General features: G+C 52.7%; 2 protein-coding genes and 1 long non-coding RNA gene across 4 annotated transcripts; 2 read left to right on the top strand and 1 right to left on the bottom strand.

Annotated features, from left to right (window-relative positions):
* Positions 1-67: 67 nt before the first annotated feature.
* SERHL2 (serine hydrolase like 2) lies at positions 68-19,263 on the bottom strand. The gene is given in 13 exon segments (XM_033116838.1): positions 68-425; positions 1,265-1,361; positions 2,748-2,830; positions 6,806-6,840; positions 14,100-14,149; positions 14,151-14,177; positions 14,866-14,978; positions 16,435-16,509; positions 17,019-17,038; positions 17,458-17,499; positions 17,855-17,968; positions 18,085-18,234; positions 19,184-19,263. Coding segments are annotated over 13 exon segments (930 nt in total). The 5' UTR covers positions 19,188-19,263; the 3' UTR covers positions 68-305.
* LOC117028376 (uncharacterized) lies at positions 5,378-11,971 on the top strand. 2 transcript variants are annotated; one of them, XR_004424116.1, is made up of 4 exons: positions 5,378-6,359; positions 6,747-6,884; positions 7,290-7,413; positions 11,191-11,971. It is a non-coding gene; the product is annotated as an uncharacterized LOC117028376 (long non-coding RNA). The 2 variants fall into 2 exon arrangements; XR_004424115.1 differs by lacking the exon at positions 7,290-7,413.
* A 3,074-nt stretch (positions 19,264-22,337) lies between the features above and the next one.
* On the top strand, positions 22,338-22,818 carry LOC117028293 (DAZ-associated protein 2-like). The gene is given in 3 exon segments (XM_033116671.1): positions 22,338-22,401; positions 22,404-22,430; positions 22,433-22,818. Coding segments are annotated over 3 exon segments (477 nt in total).
* The last annotated feature ends 3,518 nt before the right edge of the window (positions 22,819-26,336 follow it).

Below are 26,336 nucleotides of genomic sequence, written 5' to 3' on the forward strand. Positions count from 1 at the left end.
AAGCCCCCACTGCAGTGAAAGCCTCAAAAGCAGTGAGACTACAAGAACAATTTATTTTTCATCCAGTCAGCAGCAGGAAAAGGCTGCAAAAGCTGCGGGGCTGCATGCAGGCCTGGGCGGCCTGTCCCAGCCCCTTCCTGTAGCCAAAGTCTCCCCTGTGAAGTCACAACTGTTGGAGCCTCACCCCCACAGCTCCCCTCTGCTCGTCCATGCTACTCAAGACCGTGAGGCCTGGCCTGGCCGGGGGCTTGGGAGCTGGGCGTCCGGGTGCTGAGTGGTGAGTGCGACATCTCAGTAGCCCAGGGCTACGGCTGGGCTGGGATCCTGTCCCTGCTCTGTAAGAAGGAGCTGATGATACTGGCCACGTGGTGGGGATGGCTCATGTGGACGTAGTGAGTGCCTGGGACTTCCACAAACTGGAACCTCTGGAGAAGGGAGGGGACATGTGGTGAGCGGTGGCCCAGACAGGTGGTTCTGCCGGCCCTCTGGTCGGGCTTCTGGTCTGCGTCCCTCCCCCCAACCCCCGTACCCCGGTCTGTTTATAGTACCCCATGGGCAAGTCAGGCCCGGGCTCTAAGCCAGTGAGAAAGGCCTGATTCTGTAAACTGGGGTTCTGGGCCATTCTGAGTTGTGAATTTGTGGGGCCAGGGGTCAGACTGCTGCTGGTTCTGATAATTCTATCAGGTCCACTTGAGAAAAGAATGAGTAGCTTTCCGAAGTCACTTCTGCCTGGGACACGGGCCCACAAGACAGGAAGGCTCTGCCTGCTGGCCAACCAGCCACACGCAGGCTTCCCTTCCTTCCTTGGGGACAACAAGGTGTCTGCAGAGGCCCCAGGGTCAGGTGTTTGTGCTGGATGATCATAAAATGCCAGGTGCTCCCAGGGACAAAGTCACAGCACAAATCCCAGCCCTCCAACTTGGAGGCCCACTCCCACCTACAGCCAGCACCCACTGAGGGGACTGGTCATCTGATCCCATTTGGGACCCTAGAAAATTGTGGCATGGCCTCTGGTTGAGCTGGGCTTGGCCCGGGGATATGTGAGGACAAGAAAACTGGGAGAATGCCAGTGAACAGTGTGCCTGCGCGCTCTTCCATGGGCCCCCGCTGGAGGGAGGCCTGGTAGCTCCTGGGGGGCCAGCTGTTAGGCCTGGAGCTGAGCCAGACCGGGAATCCCAGTGCAGGAGAAGAGACAGGTGCAGTGGAGCCAAGTGCCCGACGCCCCCCTCCTAGACCCCAGCTGCCCTGAGCCCCCTGCACATACCTCTTTTAAAACAGATTTCAGCTTGTCAATCATGAAACCCAGGGTCTCCTTGTTAGCGGCATTCTGTCTCCTCACACCATCATATCCCTGGTTTGCTCTGGGAAACGGGGTTCATCTCAGGTCTGCTTCCACGCAGTGCCCTCCGCCCGGGCCTGCGCTGCCCTCTGACTTGCCCACAGCTGAGTCTCTCTGAATTCAGATCTACCCACTCACACTCAGGGCCCACCATGGCCGGCACCAGCGGGGCTCAGCGGAGTCCCGGGACCCACCCACGGCCACTCTGTGGCAGAGCCAGGATCTGAACGGCTCTGGAATCTATGCTTTCTCTCTTTTAACAGCTTTACTGAGATAATTTCACCCACTTTAATTGTATAATTCATGGTTTTTAATGTACTCCGTGGTGTAATTCATTAGTCAGTTGTCAACAGTAGAACATTTTCATCACCTCAAAAAGAAAAGTCCCAAAGCTGTTCTCTCTCACACACACACACACACCTCCCAGTCTACACAACCACTAATTGACTTTCCGTCTCTAGAGAGAATTTCCCTGTTTGGACTTGCATGCGGATGGAATGATACAGTATGTAGACTTTGTGTCTGACTTCTTTGCGTAAGAAGGTTCACCCACGGTACAGCATGCAACAGTGCTCGTTCCTTTTTATGGCTGAAAAGTAGTCCACTGGCCGGCTAGACCCCATTTCGCTTGTTCATGGACGGACGTTTGGGTGCCTCCCCTTTTGGGTGTTGTGAATAATGCTGCTGTGAGCCTTCGCGTACATGTGGGGTACACACCTAGCAGTGGCACTGCTGGGGCAGAGGGTCTCATGGTAACTTACTGGCTTGAGAAGCTGCTGGACTGTTTTCCAAAGTGGCCGCACCACTTTGCAGTCCCATAGCAGCGTGAGGGTTCTGCCTCCTCCCTGCGCTTGCCGTCTGTTCTCTCACTTTGAGTCTAGCCGTCTTGGTGGGTGTGCAGTGTGTGCAGCACATCTGGAGTCCATGCTTTCTAAACCGTGTGCTCAGCACCAGAGACACATGTGTCCCTGGAAATCACAGTTCCTGCCTCAGGCATGCCACGGCCAGAATGGCTGCAGTGGAGTGGGGAGTGGTGTCTCGGCCACACTAAAGGGGGTTCAGTGCTGTGGGACCCAGAGGCGATAGACTTACGGCTGGGTGGGGGAGGGGAGGAAGGCAGAGGGTGGAACCGCGTCGGCCTGGGAAGGGGAGGGGTAGCTGGAGGGTTGGGACAGGCAAGGGCCAGACCAGTGGTAGCCAGACTGCCCTGCCGATGGGCCCTGCGGACACCTGTCAAGAGGGGTGTAGTCCTCGCCCTATCCCCTGCTTCCCAAGCCCTCCCGTCACTGTGCCTGCCTTCCACAAGCCAGCTGCTGGGGACTTCCCAAGAAAGATGGCAGCGTGGTGTCCGGGAGAACCAGAGGCTCCTGGCGCTCCCGGCTCAGTGAGGCACTAGGTGCAGACTTACTTGATGAGCAGGGTGTGCGCTTGTAGCTTCGTGATGTAGTGCTCAAACTGCTCCCTGCTGATGAAATCGAAGGCATATTCCAGCTGCAGAGACAGAACCACAGTGAGTTCTCGGCCAGGCACCAGGCACTGCTGTGGCTGCAAAGCCTGTCTCTGGGGGACAGTGGGGGGCCTGGTGGGGCCACCTCACCATCTACCCCAGGACGGAGCCACATCACCTCCCCACAGAGGCCTCTGACTGCCACGGGCCAGACTTTTCCCTGAATTTGTTCTTCCTGGGCTCATGGCTGCCCAACCAGATGCCGTTCCCCAGACTCCCTCACAGTCAGGTGTGGCCTTGCGACTAAACGCAGAGAAGGGACTCGGGCTACTTCCGGGCCTAGAGTTAGGACTGAGGTGTGGCCCCTGCACAGCCCCTTTCCCCATCCACAGGCTGCCCGGCAGTGCTGCCCCGCCAGCCGCGGGCCTGGCCAAGCAGAGCCCACCTCCCTGCACTGAGTTTCCATTTGCTTAAGCCACTGCAGAATGCGTGCGCCATAATGCCCCCATGGTCCCCGCCGGCCGCCGGCAGCCCTGAGCACCATCATAACCATTTAAGATGTCGGGCTGTGCTGTGCCACGGAACCATCAGCCCCGGGTGACTGTGGAGTGCCTGAAATGGAGCTAGTCCACACAGATGCGCTGTCGGTGTAAATTGCACAGTGGAATTTGAAGACAGTGGGAAAAAGTGTCAGCTATCTTCATAGTGTTTTATACTGATTACGTGCTGAAATGATAACATCTTGGATACTGATTTTTAAATGTACTGGACATGATTTCACCTGTTTCTTTTTACTCCTCTAATACGGCTACTAGAGACGTAAAGTTACATGAAGCTCACATTATTCGTCTGAGAACCCTCTCATGGCACCAGAATGGCCTGAGTCCGTAGCTCTCAGCTCGCAGCCTGACAGGATAAATGTGTATTGAGCGGATTCGTTCACGAAAGCTCCCGTAAGGATTGACTGTGAAGTCATGCCCAATACTCTTCCACCATCGCAATGGATATAAAACTCGACACAAACACGCACGTGCACACACCTATCTGGTCACAGCCCCCAAAACCCATCGCCCTTGTTCCACCTTGACCCCCCCTCCCAGCCATCTCCTGCTCCTCAGGCCACAATGACCTTGGGTGCTTTTCCAGAAACAGGTTTGCACATCATCTGCAACAGATGAGCGAAGCTTTACTGAGGACCCAGACGTGCCACATGTTACCACCCCTCCCAAGGCACAGCGCCTGACTAGGAAATGACAGGTGGGTCCTGCCTGTGGGAAGGGCTCCGGGACAGATCTGAAAGTCTGCGTCACAGTCAGCAGCTAACGAGATGGTGCCAGGACTCAGCTCGGGCCTGGGCCCCCAGCCTGGCTGTGCTGCCCCACTCCCTACGGCAGAGGTTTTTGAGCCAAATTGACGACAAATGCTGGGAAGCAAGATCTCAAATGCTCCCTCCTCACCATTCATTTAAAAAAAATTTTTTTAATTGGGGAATATTGGGCAACAGTGTGTTTCTCCAGGGCCCATCAGCTCCAACTCATTGTCCTTCAATCCAGTTGTGGAGGGCGCAGCTCACTGGCCCATGCTCACATCATTCTTAAGAACAAATCCCAGTTGGACCAAAAACAAAACTCAAACTTTCCCATCCCCTTGGCGGATGTCCTGTACATCTCACATCCAAGCCGGGTCTGGGCAGCAGCTTTCAGCGGCCTCGGAGGCCAGAGCTTCCTACCTCTAATGACGGTCTCGTGCAAAGCATTTCACCCTCAAACAGTCGCAGTAAGAGCAGCAGCTGTGAGCACCTGTAGTGACAGCACTGTGCTAAGGCCAGTCCCTGTGACCTCGGCTTGTCAGCAACCCCCAGCGACCCCAGGGGCGGCACCTCCCAGCTCCTCATTAACCATCAGCATGAGTGAATAATGAGTAAAATGAACGCACTTTCTTTTTGCCCACAAGACAACTGAGACTCCAGGTAAGCGCCTTGCCCAAGGTCACACAGCCTCCCCGTGGGTGACACAGCTGAGTTTCTACAAGTGCTCCTGTCACACCTCCAGCCCTCCTGACGGCTGGTTTTTAAGTCCTTTTGTTATCCAGTCCCTCTCCTTTTAGTCTTCACTCGAGGAACCCGCCACCCCACCCCACCTACAGCTCAGCAGACGCACTGAGCTGACTCCCAGTCTTTACCACTGTGACAGCAAGTACCTGGAATGTTCCCCTTCTCTACCCACCTGGATCCCACTGCCCTGGGCCCAGCACAAGTCCCGCCTGCTCTAAGAAACTCCTGACCACACCCTTCTCGGCTGCCCTTCAGTTAATTCATTTACGGGTTTGCAACCATTTATGTAAAAACCTAAACAAGACCAAAAAGGCCCTAAAACAAGCCCGTGTCTATCTACATAGACACGTGTGGGGACAGAGCCAGGAGTGCAGTTTCCAGGCTCTCGGCCTCACGTGCAAAGGTGCTGGCTCAGGTAGTAAATGGCCATCAACTGTGATTGGATGGCCATCAGCTGTGGCTAGTTGGCCGTCAGCTGTAACCAGTGAGCCATTGGCCACTAATATAACTGCCGTGACTACACTAGCAGCAAATGGGGGCTTAGCAAGAAGATGGTGGCTGAGCTACCAAGAGCGGATTGCAGCTAGCACGGCGGATTGCAGCTAGCAAGTGAGCTTGGTTGGCAGAGAAGTGGACGGAAGGTTGCGGAATTGTGGCTCTTGTTTCCCGTGTCTCCAACCCAGCTGCCAGCGAGAATATAGTGGTGTGACTCCCCTACTGTGGCTCTGTGGGTGTTCCTTTTTGGCCTCACCATATCCTGCGTTCTTATGTGGGGAGCGGGAGCTGAGACCCCGCATGACACCCTGCATAACAACACGCATGACAACACACAGATGGGACTGCAAGTTAACCTGTGACACGACCTGACACAATCTATGCAGCCAACTTTCACGTTTTGCTCTGTGGACACCTGTGTGTCAGTCATGGTTTGTTTTTTTAAATTGTGCCCTGGGTGTGAAGCCCCTCCCCCCAGCTGTGCTGTCTCAACCTAGTTTCCTGGTGGTAAAATGTGGGTGACAACACCTCCTGTCTCTGGAGCTGCCCTGTGGATTAGCACACACACAAGAGGCGCCGTCACTGGGGCCCCAAGCCCGGATGGCCCTGCATTATCCCAGGTGCCGAGCAAGCCCCACTCCTGCCAGCCCCGTTTGGGACACAGCCTAACTTCAGGAATCTGCTGGTTGGTGGACCTCTCCCTCGCCCCCAGTCCTTGCCATAAGGAGAGCGAGGATTCAGAAGAGACCGGACACCACACCCACTAGGATGGCTATCCTCAAAAAAGACAATGACAAGTGTTAACAGGGCTGTGGAGAGACTGGGACCCTCACATGCCTGGTGGGAATGTAAAATGGTGCAGCCACTGGGGACGAGTTTGGTGGTTTCTCAAAAGGTTAAAGCCAGGATTCTCATGGGATAAAGCAGTTCCACTCCTGGATGTAGATGCGAAAGAACTGAAAGAGGACTTGGACTGATTCACGTCCATCGTGCTCACAGCAGCATTATTCACAAAGAGCTAAAAGGTGGGAACAACCCACGTGTCCCATGGATGAATGGCACATCCATCCACGGGATATTATTGGGCCATAAAAGGAATGCTGACCCACGCTACCACATGGATAAACCTTGAAAATATTATCTAAGGGAAGGAAGCCAGACACAGGCTACACGCTGCATGAGTCCACTTACATGAGATCCCTAGCGTAGTCACACTCGAGACAGAGCAGAGCGGTGGGGGGCGGGGGCGGGAGATGGGCAGTGAGTGTTTATGGGTATGGATTTTGGGGGTGAGGGAAGGTTTGGGGGAGGGTGATGGTTGCACAACCTCGTGAATGTACTTAGTGCCACTGAATTGTACACTTATGAACGGTTTAAAAAATAAGTATCATGCTACGTATATTTTTCCACAGAAGAAAAAGAGAGGCTGACAGGCAGAGCGTGGATGGAGCAGGAAGACCGCTGCACTCACCAACGTGATCCTCCGATCTCTGTTGAGCGTCAGACCTGGGAGGAAAGCACAGAGACTGACCTCAGCACCGCCTGGTGGGGTGAGTTCCCTGGGGACCCTGGGGTCTCCAGCCGGGGCTCATTTCTTCAGCCTGGACTGGCAGGGACCATCCCTGACATCCTCGGGGTTCAGAGCTTGTCCACAGCTCCCTGGCTGTGGACCAGTGCGGCCCACACAGGTGCCTGCCCCGGCCACTCCAGAGGGTGGCCCAGAAGGATGGTGGTGGGAACAGTTAACACTTGTCCTCTGAGAACCTTAAAATGATCGTGCGGATCTTTAAACACCAGGAAGGAACCGTGACTAAGAGTCGAGTGTTCACTTGTCAAAGAGAAACTGAGCGATAAAAGGAAGTCTGGAAGGGTTGAGAGGCCGGGGTGGTCCCAGGTCCAGGGGGAGCCTGGGTTCTCTGCCACAATCCCGATGGTGGACAGCTTGGTCTCACTAGGGACGGCGGACACCCAGCAATGCCACGCCTGGGAAATGTCCCCTTGAGAAATGGCTGCAGGAGTGTCACGGAGGGCACAGAAGCACAGACCGTGGAGACTGCCTGCTGTTAGCGGGATGGACAAGTGAGCTGTGGGGTGGTCCTTCGGAACCCTCTCCAGTGGGGAGATGGCAGACGTCAACTGGGTAAAACCCACAGTCGTGCCGCCCAGAGTCAGGAGGCCCCGTCCCTCCCACAAGTCTTTGCTCCAATACCACCTTTCCCGCCAGGCCTCCCCATCTCCTTCTGGTCTATTTCTCTCCATAACACTCAGCACTTTCTCACACACTCTGTCATTTACTTCTCTGCTTCTTCTTTCTTCTGCTAGGACGGAGCTTCCATGAGGACAAGGGGTTTGGTCTCGTATTCACAGCGGGGTCCCTAGAACCTGCCACACAGCAGGGGCTCAAAAGTGCTTGCTGAGTGAATAAGCAGGTGTTTGCCGCTGGGTGGCAGTGGTGGGGATGGGCAGGGTTCAAAGGAACGGGTGCTGGTCTGTGGTTTTTGGCTGGGTAATGGGCACAAGTGCTGTTACTATTATTAACATTAGTATTAGTGAGACATATATGATACACCAACAAGATTTGGGGGCGGGGAAGTAAAGTACCCAATTCTGGAGTTCACTGGGAAAAGTAAGCAAACAAGAATAGCAGAAAAGCTCTGAAAAAGAGCCATGAAAGGAGAGTGTCCTACAGATAGCAAAACACGCTGTGAGACCTCACTAATTTAAACGGCGTAGTGCTGCTAAGCGAAGGCGGCCAGGCGCATCGAAAGGCAGAGCTCCAGAGATGGACAGGACAGAGCTGGACAGTCAGGGTATGATGTGGCAGCGCTTATGTCCATGAGGGCAAAGACAGAGACTTTTAAAAACTGGCGTGTGGAAAAAGATGGAGACAGATCCAAACCTCACCCTGTACACTAGATAAAAACCCAATGTAGCAAATATTTAAATGCAGACACTCAATCTCAAACAGTATTAGAATCAAACATGAGCTTTAAACTAAGATTCAAAATGCAGACGCCATAAAAAAGACATATTCAATTACATTAAATTCTGCATTGCAAGAAAAAACAACAACAACAAAAAACATTCTAAGCAAAGCCAAAAGATAAATGACAACCTGGGAAAAAGTATTTGTAATTCAATCTCCCCAACATACGAAGAGTTCCTAAAAATTGAGGAAAGACCAGTAGCCCAGCAGAAAGATGGGCAAGAGGACGGAAACACAGTTGTCAGAAAAAATACAAGCGAGATTTATCCTTACCATGAAAACCAATTAAAACCACATTGAGATATAACTTCTCACCTGTCAAATGGGAAAAATGCCAATCGGGTGACAGCCAGGGACATAGGTCTCTCATCCATCGCAGGCCGGGCAGCTAAGGGACAGCCCTGGAGGGTACCTGGCAATGCCTTTCACCTCGCCAGGGGAGAAGTGCGACCTCAGTGTGGTTTTCAGTTGTGTGGTGCCCACGCTCTATGGGTTGTTAAACCTGCGAAACGAGGAGCTCCACTGCGCAGTGCAGCCCTGCTCCTAACAGGGCAGTCTGGAAACGACCCGTGTCTGCCTGGAGGGAACTGGCTAAATTAGCTTCCAGGTCACGTGGGGGACATGCTGCGTCGGTGCAAAGGATGTGGCCCAGTCTCCAGGATCTATAGTGAGGAGCAAGGAGGCTGCAGAACTGGCTACAGTGGGGGTAAATGAGGGCATATATTTGCATGTTTGTACTTACCTAAGAAAACTCGGGAAGGATGGGAACCAATTTAAAAAGGGGGTGAGTTGAGGAACAAGGTGGATAGAACGGGGTGAGACCCAGCGAGACGGGCCCGTAATTATATAGTGATTTTTAAACCATGTGATCTAGGACCTGTTCAGAAAGTAATATCAGATTAAGAAGTAAAAACAAAAGGGCAGCTCTGCTCAGCCCTTCGGACATGCCGTCAACCCCTCAGGTGGAGGGACACGTTGGGCAAGTGTCCACCGGAGGAGAGGCATCGGGATTCCCCCGGGAAGACTGATGTTTGAATGCAAAGTGGCTTTCCGAGAAAGAAAGAAACGATTATGGAAACATGAAGGCGAGCTATTTTCCATAATGATTAGGTTCCCCCTCTAATTAGAGATGATGGAACTTTTAGATGATACATCTAGAATCTAGATGATTAATTGTTGACAGAGGTTCTTGGTCAGGCATTTGTGACTCAAAATACCATGTAACTGGAAGATTTTCTGGTCACTGTACTACTAGATATGTCAGCCTAATGAACCAAGGCTGAGGCCCCTGGGCCACCCTCAGCTCTGGCCATGACCTCCCTGCACAGAGGACAGGCCCCTGCTGTCTGTGCAGGACCCTGGTGACGTCTGGGCTCGCTGCCTTCCTCCTTCCTCTGAACCTGGGTTCCAGTTACTCAGAGGATGTGAAAAAGCTTACAGTGGGGGTTCTCTTGAGAGTGGGATGAACCCCCAAGTATCTGGGGACCCCCACTGTGCTGTTTTCTCTGTCCTGAGGCCTTGGCTCCTCCTCCCCGCCACCCCTCCTCCTGCTCTGACACATCCTGAACTGCCTGGGCACCCCCACAGCCCAGCTGCTTTTCTATCTGCCTCCCCTGTGACAGTGACCTTTGTAATACAAGAACTGTTTCTCAGACCAGCGTGCCAGCACAGATGTCCCTTAACTTAAATAAGGAGTCCAGCCATCAGATCGAAGAGCAAGTGGCCCCGGCATTTGTGGAGTGAGAGAGATTAGTGCTCAGTCCTTTTCTCAATCAGATTCAGATCCCAGGGACACTGCGTGCCAGCAGTCGTGCTGCCGGCCTTTCCCGCTAACTTGTCTTGTCAGCCATGCAGAGGCCGATGTCAGCACCTCTGTTTCCCCAGAAGGAAAAGGAGGAGGGAGGCTTGGCCCGGGCCGGAGGGACAGACCCTGCACCAGCACGGCTGGACTCCTCAGGCCGGCAGGTGGCTCAGGAGACACGCCACCTCCAAGGGTTTCAAGAGCCCCAAAAAGTTACATGAAAGGAACATTTTATAAGAATAGAGTTTGAATGCAGGAGATATTATCAGAATCCTAGACCCTCCTCTCCCACCACAGCCAATAATTAGAGGCTGTGATAGTGAGACAGGATAAGAAATACATCTTAGTATTTGTCCCTGGCTCCTGGCAGAGCTCCTAAAACCTGTATTTCCTAAGTGGAAAAGTGCTAGGAGCATCTTTTGCTCTAATATTTGGTCTTTGAACCTAGTTCCTGACACAGAGCTCCTTGGAATCTCCTGGGTGACAGGAGCGTCTTTTGTTCTCATGAGGGGACTTAAGGTGGTCTCCTGGAGAGCTTCGGGATGGGGGCTGGTCAGCAGAAAGAGCAAGCCAGCCCTGGGGGAGTAGAGAAGGGCTGGAGGCTGTTTCCTCCCCATCTCCCACTGTCCAGTTACAACCCTCCAAGAGCTTCCCTTTGCTTTTGGAGTAAAACCACAATCAACCATCAACCAATGGTAGCTAACTGAGCCCTGCCCGGTCCAGCCTCTACCCTCCACCCCCCATGGCAGCCACTCGCTACCCCTCTCGAAGTTCCTGGCCTTCTGTCAGGTCCTCAAACTGGATGGCTTCCTCCTGCCACGGGCAGGATTTCCCACTAACTTGTCTTGCCAGTTCCCTCCACAACCACGCAGACGTCAATGTCAGCGCCTGTGTTTCCTGGGTCTGGACCGCTCCCCATGCCATCTCGTCCTCTTCACCTGGCGGGGCACACCTTCACTATCCTTGGGCCCCTAGGCAGGGTTCCCACAGATTGGGCGCCCCTCCCCCAGGTTAGGTAACCATGAACGTGATGTGACTTGGTTAACATCTGTCCCCACCCCACCCCCAGGCTGACTCTAGGATCCCCAGGCATGAGCACACAGGCTGCCCGGGGCAGGGGTCCAGGACTGGTGGTTCAACGTGGGACTCTTTGGATGACATCAGCCCTGGACGGAAACCTCAGAGAACCTTTCAACCCTCTCCCTCCCCGTTCCTCTGCTGGGAACTACCATGGTCACAGACTCAGATGCCGGCAGAGGCTGGGCAGAGTGAGTGCAGTGCCCACTCACACGCCATGGCAGCGGAGTCTGCCAGCCACTGTTGCCTGTGGAGAACACACAGTGTGTTGCCAGGTCTTCCCATTTTTCAAAAGAAGCTGAAAATCTCCAGTTTTACATAACATCTTTCTATTTTAAATATGAACAACTTATTCAAAATTCCCCTCATGCCAAAATTTTGTGTTTAAGCTGTACAACCCAAACAAATCCTGCTTGCAACCCCAGGCCCACCCAGCCTGTGGTGAGGATGGAGCGTCCCCCAACGTGGGCAGGCTGCAGGGCCCGAATACTGGCACAGGCATGTCCTTTGTCATTAGGAAACCCCAACCAGAGCTGGACTCGTCCCTCTTTCACGCCAACACCTCCAGCTTGTTTCCAGAAGGTCTAGGCCAGTATTAAGACAGGACTCAGATAAGAACGCAGATAAGATAAGGAGTTGGCCTCTCTCTCCCTACACTGGCTCACTGCCTCCTGGTTTCACCCACCCGCAGGGTCAAGTTCAAGCCTCCCAAGCCTTTCCCGGTGGCTCCCTTTGCCTGGATCACATTCCTGCTGGATTTCCGTCTGGCCAGCTCCCTCACCTGCACCTCTTTGGTCAAAAGCCATCTTCTCCAGGTCAACCGGCTTGTCCTGTCTAAAGATCCTATGGCACGCTCTGCGCCACGCGGAGCCCGTCAGCCTGCTCTCACCTTACATACTCCGTGCAGACTGGGGAGAATGGCAACAAACACGTGAGGCCGCCAGGAGACAGTGTAAACAGTCTGTCACAGCCCTGCCAACACTTTGACCTTGGATTTCTGGCATCCAGAACTGGGAAGGAATAAAATGTCTGCTGTTGAAGCTGTCCAGTCCAGGGCACTTCTGCGGGCTGGCAGCCCTAGGAAGTGAATTCGGATTTTGGAGACGTCAGGTTGAACGATGGAAATTTCCAGTCCTCTGCCCTGCTCCAGAACAGAATGGGGGCTGTCAGGAGCTCTCTGGGGCTTGAGGAAAAGGACTCGGGGAGCTTGGAACACCAGCTCCCCCAGTGTCACCCCACCCCGGTGGTGTCTGGGAGCCGACTCGGTCTTTTAAGTTAACCCCGGGCCCTAAAGGGCCACGACTGCTGCAGAGGGGCTGGTCCCAGCACTACAATCCAGTCACCTGCTCACTCCCCCTGCACCCCTTTCCCAGCCCGCCCTCGTCTCCCACTCCCCTTGACAATTGGTTCAGTGTCACCATTTCATGTGAGCCCGGCCTGGCCTAATCGGCTTCTGCAGCCTGGCCAGAGCATGTCTGATTCCAGATTAGCCCACTTCTGAGCCACCCATCTGTGTGGGCACGTCGGGAAGACTGGACCCACGGCCCTGTGCCCTGGACCTCCCCTTTCCAAGATGCATTTGGAGGAGGAGCCGACAGAGTCTCAGAAATAATGACGACGACGGCCCCCACAACAGGTTGCGAACTGGCAGCTGAGGCCAACACAGCCTTAGGTACCGTGTAGTCCAGTTGACCTCACAGAGTGTTGCTAACTACTAGAAAATAACCCAGCACAGAGGAGCAGCTGGGGACTCGGGCCATCCTAGACCGATTCCACATGATAAGCCCTGGCTGGGCCAGTTCCACAATCCCCTTCACTGCCCACTGCCTCGCTCGCAGCCGCTGGATTATTCCATAACTTGCCCAGCTCCCACAGGCTCTTGGGTTTTTGACCCCTGCCTCCTCGGCTGAAGTCACATTCACCACCTTGCTTGATCCAATCAGCCTAGGAGGACAAAAATCCCAAGACCTGTCACCCGAGGAAACCAGGGCCGTCGAACGGGAGGGACTTGCCAAGATGGCTGAGCTGGCAGAGTCAAGAATCGAACCCTGGTCTTTGCGCTCAATTTAGTGCATGTTCCATCTTACCACACTGTCTCCCTGGGCTTTTCCTTCACCTCCTGAGAGCCCCTTCCAGGAACAGGCCTGCCCACGGGTGTCTTCCAGAGCACTCACTACATTCCTTTTATTCCTGTTACAATAAAACGTCTACTGATTTGTCTGTTTACTGACTTATTGTCCATTTCTCCTCCTAGAATGTACTTCCTGCCCGGCCTCCTCCTTGCTCAAGTCCTGGGAGAGTCATTTCCAGGGAGGTCACTTGTGAATGGCGGCCCCTGGAGCTGTGCTGGCAGAGACATTGACCCCTCAGGAGAGAGGGCGGTGTCAGTTCCTGCTCCCTGCAGCCCAGCTCGGGCCAGCACTGAGCATGCTCTTGATGAATGAACATATCAGGGAACAAAGTGCAGAAGATACGGGCCGACACTGCTTGAAGCCAGGTGACCACCGACTCCTCTTCTCCGTTTTATAAAACCTCTTCAAAGTTGCTTGGCCGCACAGGACATCCCCAAAGCCTAGCTTTGGACACTGGTGCCCACCACACAGGACCTGTACAGCAGGGCTGACATTCCCCAACACTTGGTCCCAAGAAGCCTGTCCAAGCTCCCACAGGACGTGGCTTCCTGGGACGTGCAGTACCGTCTGCCCTGGTACAAGTCACTTGGCCTTTCCAAGCCTCAGTCTGTTCTGTAATAAATGGGATGTGATAGGGTGGTCGGAAGATTAAATGAGACACTGTTTGCAAAGCACATAGATTACACCTGATCCAAAGCGAGCTTAGTCACTGTCATTCCTCACCAAGAACAGTGCCAATGAGCACAGCCTGGGACGGTGATTGCCTTACCTGTGGCCACCTGTGTGGTTCCTCTCTGCAGCAGGAGCTCCCCACACTCCGTTCATTTGGCTGTTATTCTGCAGGAACCTGGGGGAGACGGAAGGACCTGAGAGCCTTGTGTGAGGAGAGGCCAGATGGAGAGGAGAGGAGGGCAGGGAAAGGTAGGCCACGCCACAAGGACAGAGGCATGTGTGGAGGGGTCGTTCACATCAGCAGGGAGTGTGTGTGTGTGTTTTCACTCCTTTAGGCAACACATCGTTACAGAGCCCTGATGCCCAGGCACACTGGTGCATGCTGGAGGCACAAATGTGACCAAGCAGCCTTAGCCACCACCTACAGACCTGAGATGACCTACAGGGCAGGGAGGTGGAGTCAGGGCAGGCTTCCAGAAGAAGTGCCAGCAGCTGAGGCCCAAAGGAGGAGCAGGGACATCAGCAAGGGGCCCTGAGCGAGATCCAGGTAGAAGCCACAACGGGGATGAAAGCTGTGCCAGGAGAGTGTGCATGAAGGGAGAGGAAGGGGGACCAGCGAGTGGGTGGAGAGGGCTCCAGGGCACGGCTATAGAGTGGGGAGAATGAAAGGCTGATAAAGTCAAAACTGGGCATCTGAGGAGTGCCAGGAAGCCTGATGCCCAGGGTGGGCAGAGAGAAACAGGCTTGGTTGGATTTGCGAGTAGGAGAAAGAAGCTGCTTCCGGGCCCCAAAGATTTCCTTCTTGGTGTCCTGCAGTTCCCCCCGGGCCGCCCCCCACCCCAGTCTCACCTGAGGGCACCCACCTGTGTAGCATCTCCTCCCGGCTGATAACGCTTGAGGGCTTTTTGGGTAATCTCTCCATCTGCAGCGTGTGCTCTATCAGGTTCCGCTTGTAGATCAGAAAGTTCTCTATTTCCTAAATATTCGTGGTTCTGCTGGGTGGGCAGAGCTCTCACATGCAGATAAAAGGGCCCAGCTCCTCCCCCAGCTCCACCCTCTGCCCTCAGCAGCCCCTCAGCTGTGCACCCTCTTAGCTGGTGATTCATTCTGGCCCAGTGAGGGGTGGCACCGGACAAGCCCCTGCTAGTTAGCACTGTGGTCCGGAGCAAGTTGGCTGCCTAGTCACAGGCATCCCAGCCCTGCCTGTGGCGGGGGACAGCTGGAGGGGTCAGACTGGATGAAGGAAATCTCTGTCAACTGCCAAGTGCTTGCAAAGGTGAGATATTAGGGTCCATAAGTCAGGAACTATCCAGGGTTGGCCATTTCATCTGGTTTAACTAATGTTATCACTCTGAATGGTGGAGCAGAGGCTGGCGGGGAGTGCAGTGCAGAGGCTTTCAGCCTCCCCCCAGGGTACCCCTTTCCAGCCCAGCTCACTCTGGGAACGGCCTGGCCCTGTCCACAGTGCACTGCGTGGAGTAGCCGTGGGAAATGACACTCCCATCCATGCCCGATGACAGTACAGCAAACAGGAAGGAACAAAACACAAGAGCCCCAGGAGAAAGACCCAGGGGGACACTGTGTTTGTCAACTCAGTGGGTGAAACACATAAAGAAGTGAGACCCAGACTCATTGGATCCTCACAATAACTCACAAATTATTTACCCTTCCATTCAACGAACATTTACTGAGCACTTACTATGTGCCAGGATTGGGCACGTGGTGATAAAAAGACAGCGATGGTTCTTGCCCTTATGGAGCTTGTGGTCATTTGACAGACAAGAAAACTGAAACTGATGAAGGAGTTGTCACAACCGAAAAGGTTGAACCCTCGGGAATAGAATGACAGAAGCTGGCAGGGCACCTCCCAGGTCATCCAGTCCAATCTCCTCATTTTATGTGAGAAAACTGAGGCCCAGAGAGGTGAAGTGACTTGCCCAGGGTCACACAGCAGGTAAAGGGCAGAGCCAGGACTCAGATGCAGGGACAGCCCTGGTTGTTGTCATTGGTGGTGGTGGCAGGGGATGGGGGCAGCACTTTTGCTATCAGCCCATACTCAGGGCTGTTGTGTGCAGTTGTGCAATGTTCACACATCACAAAGCCATTTGAGCCTGAGTGTGGGTGGGCTGGCCAAGCTGTATGCCTCCCGAGTTTCCTCAGCCCACTGCTCCTACCCTCTCCCACCCCGTCACTTCATGATTGACCTGGCATTCTGCAATCCCAGGCCACACACAGGGCTTCCAAGTATAACAAAGGCCCCAGCACCCCTTTCCCTGCCCACCCCTAAGGGCACAAGCAGCATATCACCCTGTTTTCTCTGTTGGGGGGCCCCCTGACTCCCCTTGTCTGCCCTTTTGCCACCTCTTCCCACCTCCCTGGTATCCACCGAAAGAGACAGGGCTGGGGGCATGCATGTAAGCCGCCATTCTTACATTACAGTCCAGGAAGAAAGGGACTGAGTCCAGCAAGATGAGTTTATCTACCATCTCAGGGAAGATACAGGAAAACTATGATGCGACACAAAAAGGGAAGAATGAATAGGAGAGGAACTTGAAGGAAAAGGGACTCAGACTCTTCTCCGGGGACACTGGTGTTTCCTGAAATATCTCTCAGGTTGGGGGGAGGGTGCTGACCCAGAGGCTAGAACAAAATTCTTCTAGTCCTTCCAGGGACCTTCCTTCTGTGCCCCTCCCCCTGCCCCCCACGCCATTCACACCCAGCACGGAGCTCCAAGCCTTGGCAATGGCTGGACTCCAGGGTTCTCTGTGACGGGCCGGGGGCTGTCAAAGCTCTGAACTCCACCAGAGTCTGCATTTCCACTTACCTCTCCATGATAAGGATCATTGCTGCAATGTACACAGCAAACCAGCACTAGCTAATAAAATGTTGGCTGGAGACTGATCTGAGGAGGCACTTCCTTTCCCAGGTAACTTCCCCCTCTTCCTCCTGTTCTCCCCACCCCAGAAGGAGCACCCCTCGGTGGCCAGAGGTGGTCACTGTAAAGCCATCTACTCACCATTCCACCTACGCTGCCACCTGGCGGACAAAAGAGTAGTCTGGCTGATATTCCCCAGCAATCAAAATCCTACCAGAATTTCCTCCCAGGGGCTGACCCACCCTCAGGCTAGGGGCCTGGTTCCTCTCTCCCATCAGTAGACAGGCTCTGTATCTGCCGTCAAACTGGGGCTCCCTGGGGCCAGGTGGCCCCTTCATCAGACTTCACCATTCAGAAGGTCACATTGGGAGATAGCTACCTACAGGGGCCATATGTTCCTCAGAGGAGAGGCCTGAGGTCAAAGGGCACAGTACCCAAAGGTCAATGTCTAAGGAACCTCCTCATCTCTCCTTGCAGTTCCCAGAAGTGCAGGGGAGAGGTACCTGTGCCCCAACTCCTCTCCCTCCCTCGCAGCCCCACCATGGGAGCCCAGGTCAGGTCCTGGCCAAAGTGAACTCACCAAAACTGTGGCACATGAGGGACAAACGATTCCATTTCAAGGCTGAAAGCACACGGAGCCAGGTCTGCAAGGGCCCAGCCTCCCCCACCCTCTGTCCTGCAGTTCCTGTGCTCGGGAAATCCCGCCCCAGCACCTGGGGTGCCCCACTCAGGAGACCAGCTTAGAGGGGCCCTAGCTTCAGTGAGGAGTGGAGCCCTCAGGAGAAAGTGAACTCTTCTTGGCAGCCTTCTCCAACTTTCCCAAAGTTACCCATGAATTCTTGGCAGGTCACCTCCAGGCCAGTGTTGTTTCCTGGCTACCACACCCCACTTCAGTGATAAGAGGGGGGTGTCCCTGAGCACCCCTACCAACACACACACACACACACAGACACACACACACTCCACCTCTTACTCACCTGCTACAACTCTTCGGATCTCACTCACAAAGTTTAGATGGTAATACGGGAGACCTGGGCTGTAGTGGGACGAGAGCCCGTGACCCCCGAAATCCATGGCAACGTAATAAAAGCCTGAGACAGAGATAAAGGAGGTAGAAGAAGGTGTCTAGGTCAGCTGTCTTCCCCTCCCTCATTCTCCTGCAGTCCTGCCACCTGGCCTCTCCGCTTCCTTTCAGCCCCCAACCCACCTTTTGGGAGAAGAGGAATGAGTCTGTCGAAGGAGTTGGCATTGTCCAGCCAGCCGTGCAGGCAGAGAACAGGGGAGCCGTGCTGGGAGCCCCAGGCTTTGGCAGCGATGTGGCCCCAGGGTAAAGCCAGCCTCAGCTCTGAGAACAGACCTGACGACAGACAGAGCCACCCACTCAGTCATGAAGCACCACTTCCTGAGCCCCTCATCTAGGCCCTAATATGTTCCCGGCATCAGTGCTACCCAGGGGTTCAGGTCTCCTGGGCCATCTCCAGGGGGTTATGGGGAAAGAGCCAGAGGTGGGTGTGGGGCTCCCCAGAGGAGGGAAAAATAAACTGGGTCCACTGGGTGAGGAAAACCTTGGGAGGGTTTCACCGCAGAACTTTCTAGAATAGGCTAGGGATGTTGGCTAGGTCTGGGCTCTGCCACTTGCTGGCTGTGTGACTTTGGGCAAATTACTGAAAAACAAAGACAAAAACAAAATCCCAGCCTCTGTTTCCTTTTCTGTAAAACTGGAGTGAACAGTAATAACAACAGCCAACATTTTCAGAGTCTTCACTGAGGGCCAGATGGGGAAGTCCCTCTCCCCACATTGTCACAGTTAAGCTGGATCACTATTACTCTCCCTTCGCAGACCAGGAAACGGAGACATAGGGAGGTGCAGTCCATGCCCAAAGTCCCAGGGAGGACGCGGCGGGTTGAGGATTTAACGTGACACGACCCCTTGTCCTGACCATACTGTCTCGGGTCCACTCTGGTCAGGGCTGCATTCTCCACCGTCCAGAGCTTACCTTTTTACCCTGCTGGCCCTCCCCACGGGCTGGAGACCTGCGCGCCCCTAAACCCCCATGAGCTTGCTTCTCTAACCGGGGCCTCCCAGAACCCTGAGAGGCCACCTGCGGCCATGTACTGGGGCCACCATTACCCTCCCACCCCATGCCCCAGCCCCGCGGTGGGGCTCGGCCCGCTTCCCAGGCTGCGGAAGAAAGAGACGTGACTCCCAGAAGGGAGGCCTGGTCCCAAGTAGGTGGGTGGGCGGGTGGAAGCGCGCGTAGCCTCCACCACTTCTGTCTAACGGCCCCTGGGTACAACGTCTTCACCCATCGCAAGCGTCCTTTGGTGGCACAGCCGCGGTCACTCTGCGCCGGAAAGTCGAGCCCAGGGATAGGGTGGTCAATATCTGGCCCCGCCCCGCCCCACGGAGGCCCCGCCCCCACGGAGGCCCCGCTCCTCTCGCCAGCCCTAGGCCCGCCCTGCATCTCTCTGCCCAGGCTCCCCCCCAGCCCGCCAACGTGACCTGGCCCTAGCTTCTCGACTGCAGGAGTTGGGCGCTCTCCGAGGCACCGCCTGCGTTAGGGAAACCACCCCAAAGGTCGGCTCAGTGGAGTCGTGAGCAGAGCCGCTGGGGATTCTGGGGTCAGTGGCCAAAGGACATCCGTATTGCAGGTTACACCTGAGCGGTATCGCAGGGAGTGGAGAAGGCTCGGTTTGACATGTGGATCGTGTATTGGCATAGAATTAACCCCCTGTCGTCGCAGAATGTAAAAAGATTTGCAGGACTCTACAAGAGTAAGAAAAGATGTATTAAAAGTCAAAGAGAGAGAGAGAGAGTCCTGTTTGTAGCTACTAGCAGAAGTTTTGCCAGGGCAGTCTGAGAGAAACAGCTGCGCCCGTTTCTGTTTAGCTAGAGTTTTGTATTTCTCTAAAAATGATGTAGGGTGCTTGTCATCTTGCAGGGGGCCTGCCGTTACAATTGTCTTCTCCTGGGAATGTCCTATTCCCATCTATGACGGAAGTCAGCTTGCAGGCAGTTGCTGTTGCAATTGGGAACTGTTCTGTTCCTCTCTATGATGGATGTAAAGCGCTTGTCAGTTTTCAGGTGCAGTGCTGGCCAGGGGATTCCGAGCCAAGTGGTTACCGGTTAGCTTGTTCCTGTTAGCCCACAAGCTCGCTCCTGTTAACTCTTTACTTGTCTCATCAGGTGGCAGGATCCCCAGGGCAGTGCCCATGGCCACCCCTAGCCCCTTGTGGGCCCAGGAGTTGGCAAAGGACTGGGGAGCAGCCCCGGGACACCCCCTGGGTGCTCACTGGCTTGCACTGTAGGGCTAAAGGTCGAGTGACTGATTAATGGTTAATGTTCACCCTGGCGCCTACCGTGTAGTGCGTCCTCAGCAGTTCCCTGGCGCGAACCAGCCTTAGTATTTGTTGTGAATGAATGAATGTATAAATTGGGGACATGGAGGACCCCCCACAGGTGAGGAAGGATTATAGACGATGACATCTACAAAGGGTTAGCTCCTACACAAGATTACTCGAGAGAGGTTGCTGTTTTGCCTAATTCATAGAAACAAACACAGAGAGACAGCCAAAATGAGGAGACTGAGAAATACGTTCCAAACGAAAGACCAGGAAAAGAACTAAACGAAACAGAGACAAGCAATCTATCAGATGCAGAGTTCAAAACACTGGTTTTAAGGTGCTCAGTGAACCCCGGGAGAGCTTCACAAAAAGACCGAAGACATAAAAAAGAACCAGTCAGAAATGGAGAATACAATAACTGAAATGAAGAATATATGTTATGGAATCAATAGATTAGATGAAGCAGATTGAATCACCAATTTGGAAGGCTAGGTAGTGAAAAACACCCAATCGGAACAGCAAAAAGAAAAAAGAATTTTTAAAAATGAGGATAGTTTAAGGGACCTTTAGGACAACATCAAGCGTACCAACATTCGAATCATAAAGATCCCAGAAGGAGAAGAGAGAGAAAGGGACAAGAAACCTATTTAAAGAAATAATGGCTGAAAAGTTCCCCAGCCCTATGAATGAAATAGACATCCAGGTGCAGGAAGCACAGAGAGTCCCAAACAAGACGTACCCAAAGAGACCCCCATCAAAACACATCATAATTAAAATGCCAAAGGTAAAATCAACAAGGATTTATTTTTTAACTTCAAAGTTGGAAACAAACAGAAACAAATAAACTTAACTGTATATCAAATGGGTAACAACCATATGAAAGAAAAATGGAAAAGAAAGAGTCCAAGTAGCTTTAAGCCACAGTATTTTCACTCCCCTCAGTCTGAAGATAAAAGGACCAAAAGAACTGCAAAGAAAACTTAAATTTTACTTAATAAGTTATTAGGTTTTTTGGTTAATAGTGGTGTGGGTGTGGTAATTCTGAAGCAAATTTATGTTCATTGCAGAATTGAGCAAAGGAGTAAATATATTGATTTTGTTGGGAGCCAGGCTTCTCATGGTGAGAGAAGGGAGCTACAAACATAAAATTGTGAAAGGCAAGAATTATTTGAAATGGCTATTTTCCCCAGTCTGGCCACTGAAAGGACAAGAGCGATGACGCCTCGGTCGCAATGAGCACACCTAGCTTCCAGATCTCGGGTTGTACTATCACTCCCCACTAACAAGAATCAAGGGTCCTTAGCAACATGACTGAGTCCAGGGCTGAAGCCGGGAGAGTAAGCCTGGACCATCTTGTTTCAGAAGCAAAAACTCAGTGCTCAAAGAATGACGGGAACAGAAACCAGCTTGAAGGAGCTCCCACTGGCCAAATCCGGGACAATCTGAATATCCAAATAAGTAATGATAGTAATGGATTATCACCCACTGAATAAAACCAGAATCCATGGACCCATATTGACAGAACTAACTAAGTAAGGGAGAAGAAAAGGCCCTTACAGTAAAATGTTCACTAAGAAATGCAGAAGGAATGATTGAGTTTAAAAACCACAATCAGGAATCATTTTAGTAATTTGATTCCAGCAAGAACCCTCAATGTACTATGAGGAACAGGATATTCACATGGTAATGTTCAAATAATCTCCGCCCAGGTTAGTTATTAATGACAAAGGGAAACTATTAATCTTACAACAGTGAAACTCGGAGGACCAGCCGAGGACTTGGTGATTGACATTCACATGACCAATATGGGAACAAGTCACAGTCAACTGCCACCTGGTAAGATCAATGAGAACACAGTGTCGTTTCTGGGGCATTCCTGCCACCTATGTGTAACCTGAACCTAATGAAATATCAGATGAACACAAATCAAGGGACGTTCTATAAAATAACTGGCCCCATCTTTTCAAAATGTCAAAGTTGAGAAGGACCGAGAAACACTAAGATTGATCCAGATAAAGGAAGGCTGAAGAGGTGACATGGAAGCGACTACGAACAGGAAGAGGATGAGAAAAATAACTGTCTGCGACGCCAAACCGAACCGGACCCGCAGCCACCATGAAGAGCATAGGTCAATATCCAACGCAGCCAACCTACCCTGTGCAGCCTCCTGGCAATCCTGTGACCCTCAGACTTTGCATCTCCCTCAGGCTCCCCCTACACTGATGCTCCACCTGCCTGCTCAGAGCTCTGTCATCGGAGCTTTGTGCACCTACCTAGGGGCTGCCACATCCTTACCATGTCAGCTGCATTACCTGGCGCCTCCCTGTATCTGCCCATGGCCCAGTCTGTGGCTGTGGGACGCTTAGGTTCCACAGTCCCCATGGCTTATTATCCAGTTGGCCCCATCTATCCACCTGGTTCCACAATGCTGGTGGAAGGAGGGTATGATGCAGGTGCTAGATTTGGAGCTGGGGCGACTGTTGGCAACATTCTTCCACCACCCCCTGGATGCCCTCCCAATGCTGCTCAGCTTGCAGTCATGCAGGGGGCCAATGTCCTCGTAACTCAGCGGAAGGGAAACTACTTCATGCTTTAGGGACAACTGAAATGTAACAGGTGACCTTGGATTGGATCCTGGGCCTGAAAAATTCGTATTACAGAGGACGAGGACAACAGGTGAAATCTGAATAAAGTCTGTGGGTTGGATAACTGTTATCAAATGTTAATTTCCCAATTTTGACACATTTGCTTTGTGGTCATATAAAAGAATGTCCTTGATTTGAAGAAACACACACCGAAGTATTCAGAGATTAAAAAGAAGAGAAACAAAGGACTGAGCAGATCCTCTTGGGTTGGGCGCGGGTTCCAGAATGCCTGTGCTGAGTGGGGAACATAGTGTGTGGCCAGAAATGAAGCCACCTGGTGATGGCCCAGCTTGATGGGATGGAAGGAGGGGCTGGTGAGCCTGAGGGGACAGAGGAGGACCTTGAAGGTAACAAATGTGTGTCCCTGTGGTGTGCCTGGTCCCGGTGCCAGTGGCTTCAGGGTGAGTGACAGACTCCAGGACAGCTGGGCAAACACCCTGGAATTACTGAAAACCATTTGCTGACACCCAGTCCCCAGGTTGTCACGCACAGTCATACGAGCTCTCCATAGGCCACTGTCCTCAGGCAGTGGCTGCCACCCGCCCTGTCTTATTGGCACAAGGCACAGTGGCCGAAGCATCCTCTGGCAGGCTAGCTGTTCCCTCCTTCTTGCCCCATCATACCCCGTGGCAGCGCACCTAACCTGTTTCCTCAGAGTCCTAAGGTGACCGAGGTGGTGGAGGGAAATGACGGTTCTGTCTTTCTTCTCAAGCAACAAAAGCTCTTTGTCGAGGGCCTAAGTAGCAGACCTTTCTGAGAATATCCACAGCTGCTCTTTTAGTTCTTTTGCTCAGGGACCCTGGGTTTTCATCTCATTTCAATTAGACCTTAAAAGTCTAATTGAAAGGAGGTACTCTCACTGTACCACAAAATTGGGGCGGCCGGTTAGCTCAGTTGGTTAAAGCGTGGTGCTAATAACACCAAGGTTGCCGGTTCGATCCCCACATGGGCCAGTGAGCTGCGCCCTCCTTAAAAACAAAAAAGTCACAAAATGAAGTTCACCAAAACCAACAGATCTTGGACTCAGTGAAGCCAACTCTCCTCCTAAGCTCACCCTTCAGAGTGATATTCACGCGGCCTTCGCTCTCCAGGCTCGGGTCCCATTGATCCCTCATTGCTTGTTGCCGGGCAGGGCCCCTGGAGCCCCTGGGGAAGGGCTCACAGAGGCTCTTTACCATCGGGTATGAAAACAGTTCAGTTCAACACCTGGTACAACCACACTCAGCACAGCCACCACTGTCCTCCTGTTGCTTCATGGTAGAAAGGGAAGCCACTTTCTGTCTTTATGCCTGATGTCTAACTGGGGGGACCTTATGGTTCGTCTGTCCCCAACCCTTATATTGTCAGATTCATCAAAGAAACATTTCCTGAGCAGGTGGCTTGTGCTGGGAGCTGGACCAGAGAGACGTGTCAGGTGTCCCTGTCACTGGGCAGTCCATGATGACAAGAAGGAGAGGGCACAGACAGAACAGGCTGAGGAATGGAGAGGAATTTGGCAGAGGAGGGCCTTGGGGTGACTCCAGGGCTCTGACCTGGGTGAGTGGTACTAGTGTGTGCTGTCCAGATGAGGACAGGAAATAGTTAGGAGTAAACAGTAAAAGTTCATTGAGCCAGAGGCTAGAAAGAGGGGCTCTCGGAGGCTAGAGCAAAGGTACCAGAAACAGTGAGAGTACCTCCAGCATTATAGTAATGGCACCAAGGAGGGACCCCTTCTGTGCTTCCCAAAACATCAGGTACGCCTCAGTCAGCTCCAGCAGCCTGTGATGGAGGAGACCTCTACCGTTGCTTCAGTCCCAGGAGCTGTGTCAGCTTCTTGTAAGGACGAATGTGGCAGTTTTTCTTAGTTTGCTCCTCTGTGCCAACATGGTCCTTATTTAAGTTTCCCTTATTAAATTCCCTCTGTTCCAATACCTAGAGTTTTTCTGTTTACTTCACTAGAGACTGGTTCATACCATTTCCTGTACGATTGGGAAAAGTTAGAAAGTCTGGTAATACCGGGTATTGAGTAGTTATGTGGAACAATTGAAACTACTGAAGGGGTGTATAAGTTGGGACACTTGAAAGAATTTGGCATCAACTGTTAAAGCTAAAGATTGATACTCTGTAACCTAATAGCTCCTATCCTATGTATAAAACCCAGAGAAACTGGTGCACGTGTGGGTCAAGATATGTGTACAAGCAGTATTTCTTGCAGAAACCAAAGCTGTCCTGGCTGTTGTAAATAATGCAACTACGAACATTGGTTTACGAGTCCATCTGTCTGAACCCTTGCTTTCAATACTTTCGGATATACACCTGGGAGGGGCATGGCTGGATCAAGTGGTGTTCTGTGTTTAACCTTTTGAGAAACGGCCAAACTATTTTCCACAGGGGCTGCACCATTTTACAATCCCACCAGTAATACACAGGGTTCCGATGTCTCCACATGCTCAACAATGCTTGTTATTTTCTGTATTTCTGGTTATAACCATCCTAGGAGGTGTAGATGGCACCTCTTGTGGTTTTGATTTGCATTTGCACAAGTCATGTGTATATTTTCTTTGGAGAAATGTCGTCGTTTGTGCTTTTTAAAACTGGCTTGTTAGTTTTTTTCGGTGGGGCTTGTGTTCAGAATGGAGCTGTGGGTATGACCATCACCCACCCCTGCAGCCTAAGTAGCAGGGGGAAAAAATCAGATGTGCAGAGAGCAGAGGAGAATGAAACAGGCTGCCTGCCCTCGATGACTGTAGTGGGTGCCATGGTGCACCACCCAGAATCCTGCCAGGGCTGAGGTGCCATGTCTCCAAGTGCCAGGGAGTGTCACTGTGACGGCTCACAGCTGAGTTCTTGCCTGAGACTCCCGTCCCCGAAGAGAGGAGCTGCCATGCCTAAGATTATGCTCTCTTCTGCCATGGACCGACCAGTCCATACATGGGTACAATGGGCTGGCCCCCTTACCTTAATTCAGGGCAACTCTGAAGGACGACCCTAGCTCCTGAGCTCCCTGTGGAGTTGGCTAAGGCTCCCAGCTGTATCAAAGTACAACTTCTGGACAGTCCAGCTTTTCTTACTGGCTCGTGGGATGGTTCCTGAGGCGCTGCCCAACAAGGGTTGTGCAAGTACATCTTGAAGCCTCTGCTTCTGTGTCCGGGTAACCCAATCTAAGACAGGAGGCTTAGGGAAAAGAGGCTTGTGGTTGCTATGACGATGCCAGTAATTACACCGTGCTGCATCTGAGTTTTCTTGCTGGGCCTAAAGCTGGGCCTCACTAAATTCATGTTTAGTAATGAAACAGACTGGCTCAGGTCGGGGTGGTAATCATTTCTGCCTCGGGCACAGCAGGGCAGGTCCGGTCAACGTCGTGAGGGAGGTCATGTGTGGCTTTGGCGTCTCGTCTTTTTTTTTTTGGAATCTCCCTCCCACAGGTCCCCCCACTGCCCTAGGGACTAGATGTGAGGTGCTCCACCCAGCCTGGCTTCATTCATTCAAC

This window comes from Rhinolophus ferrumequinum, chromosome 10 (genome assembly GCF_004115265.2).
Source record: "Rhinolophus ferrumequinum isolate MPI-CBG mRhiFer1 chromosome 10, mRhiFer1_v1.p, whole genome shotgun sequence".
Lineage (NCBI taxonomy): Eukaryota > Metazoa > Chordata > Mammalia > Chiroptera > Rhinolophidae > Rhinolophus > Rhinolophus ferrumequinum.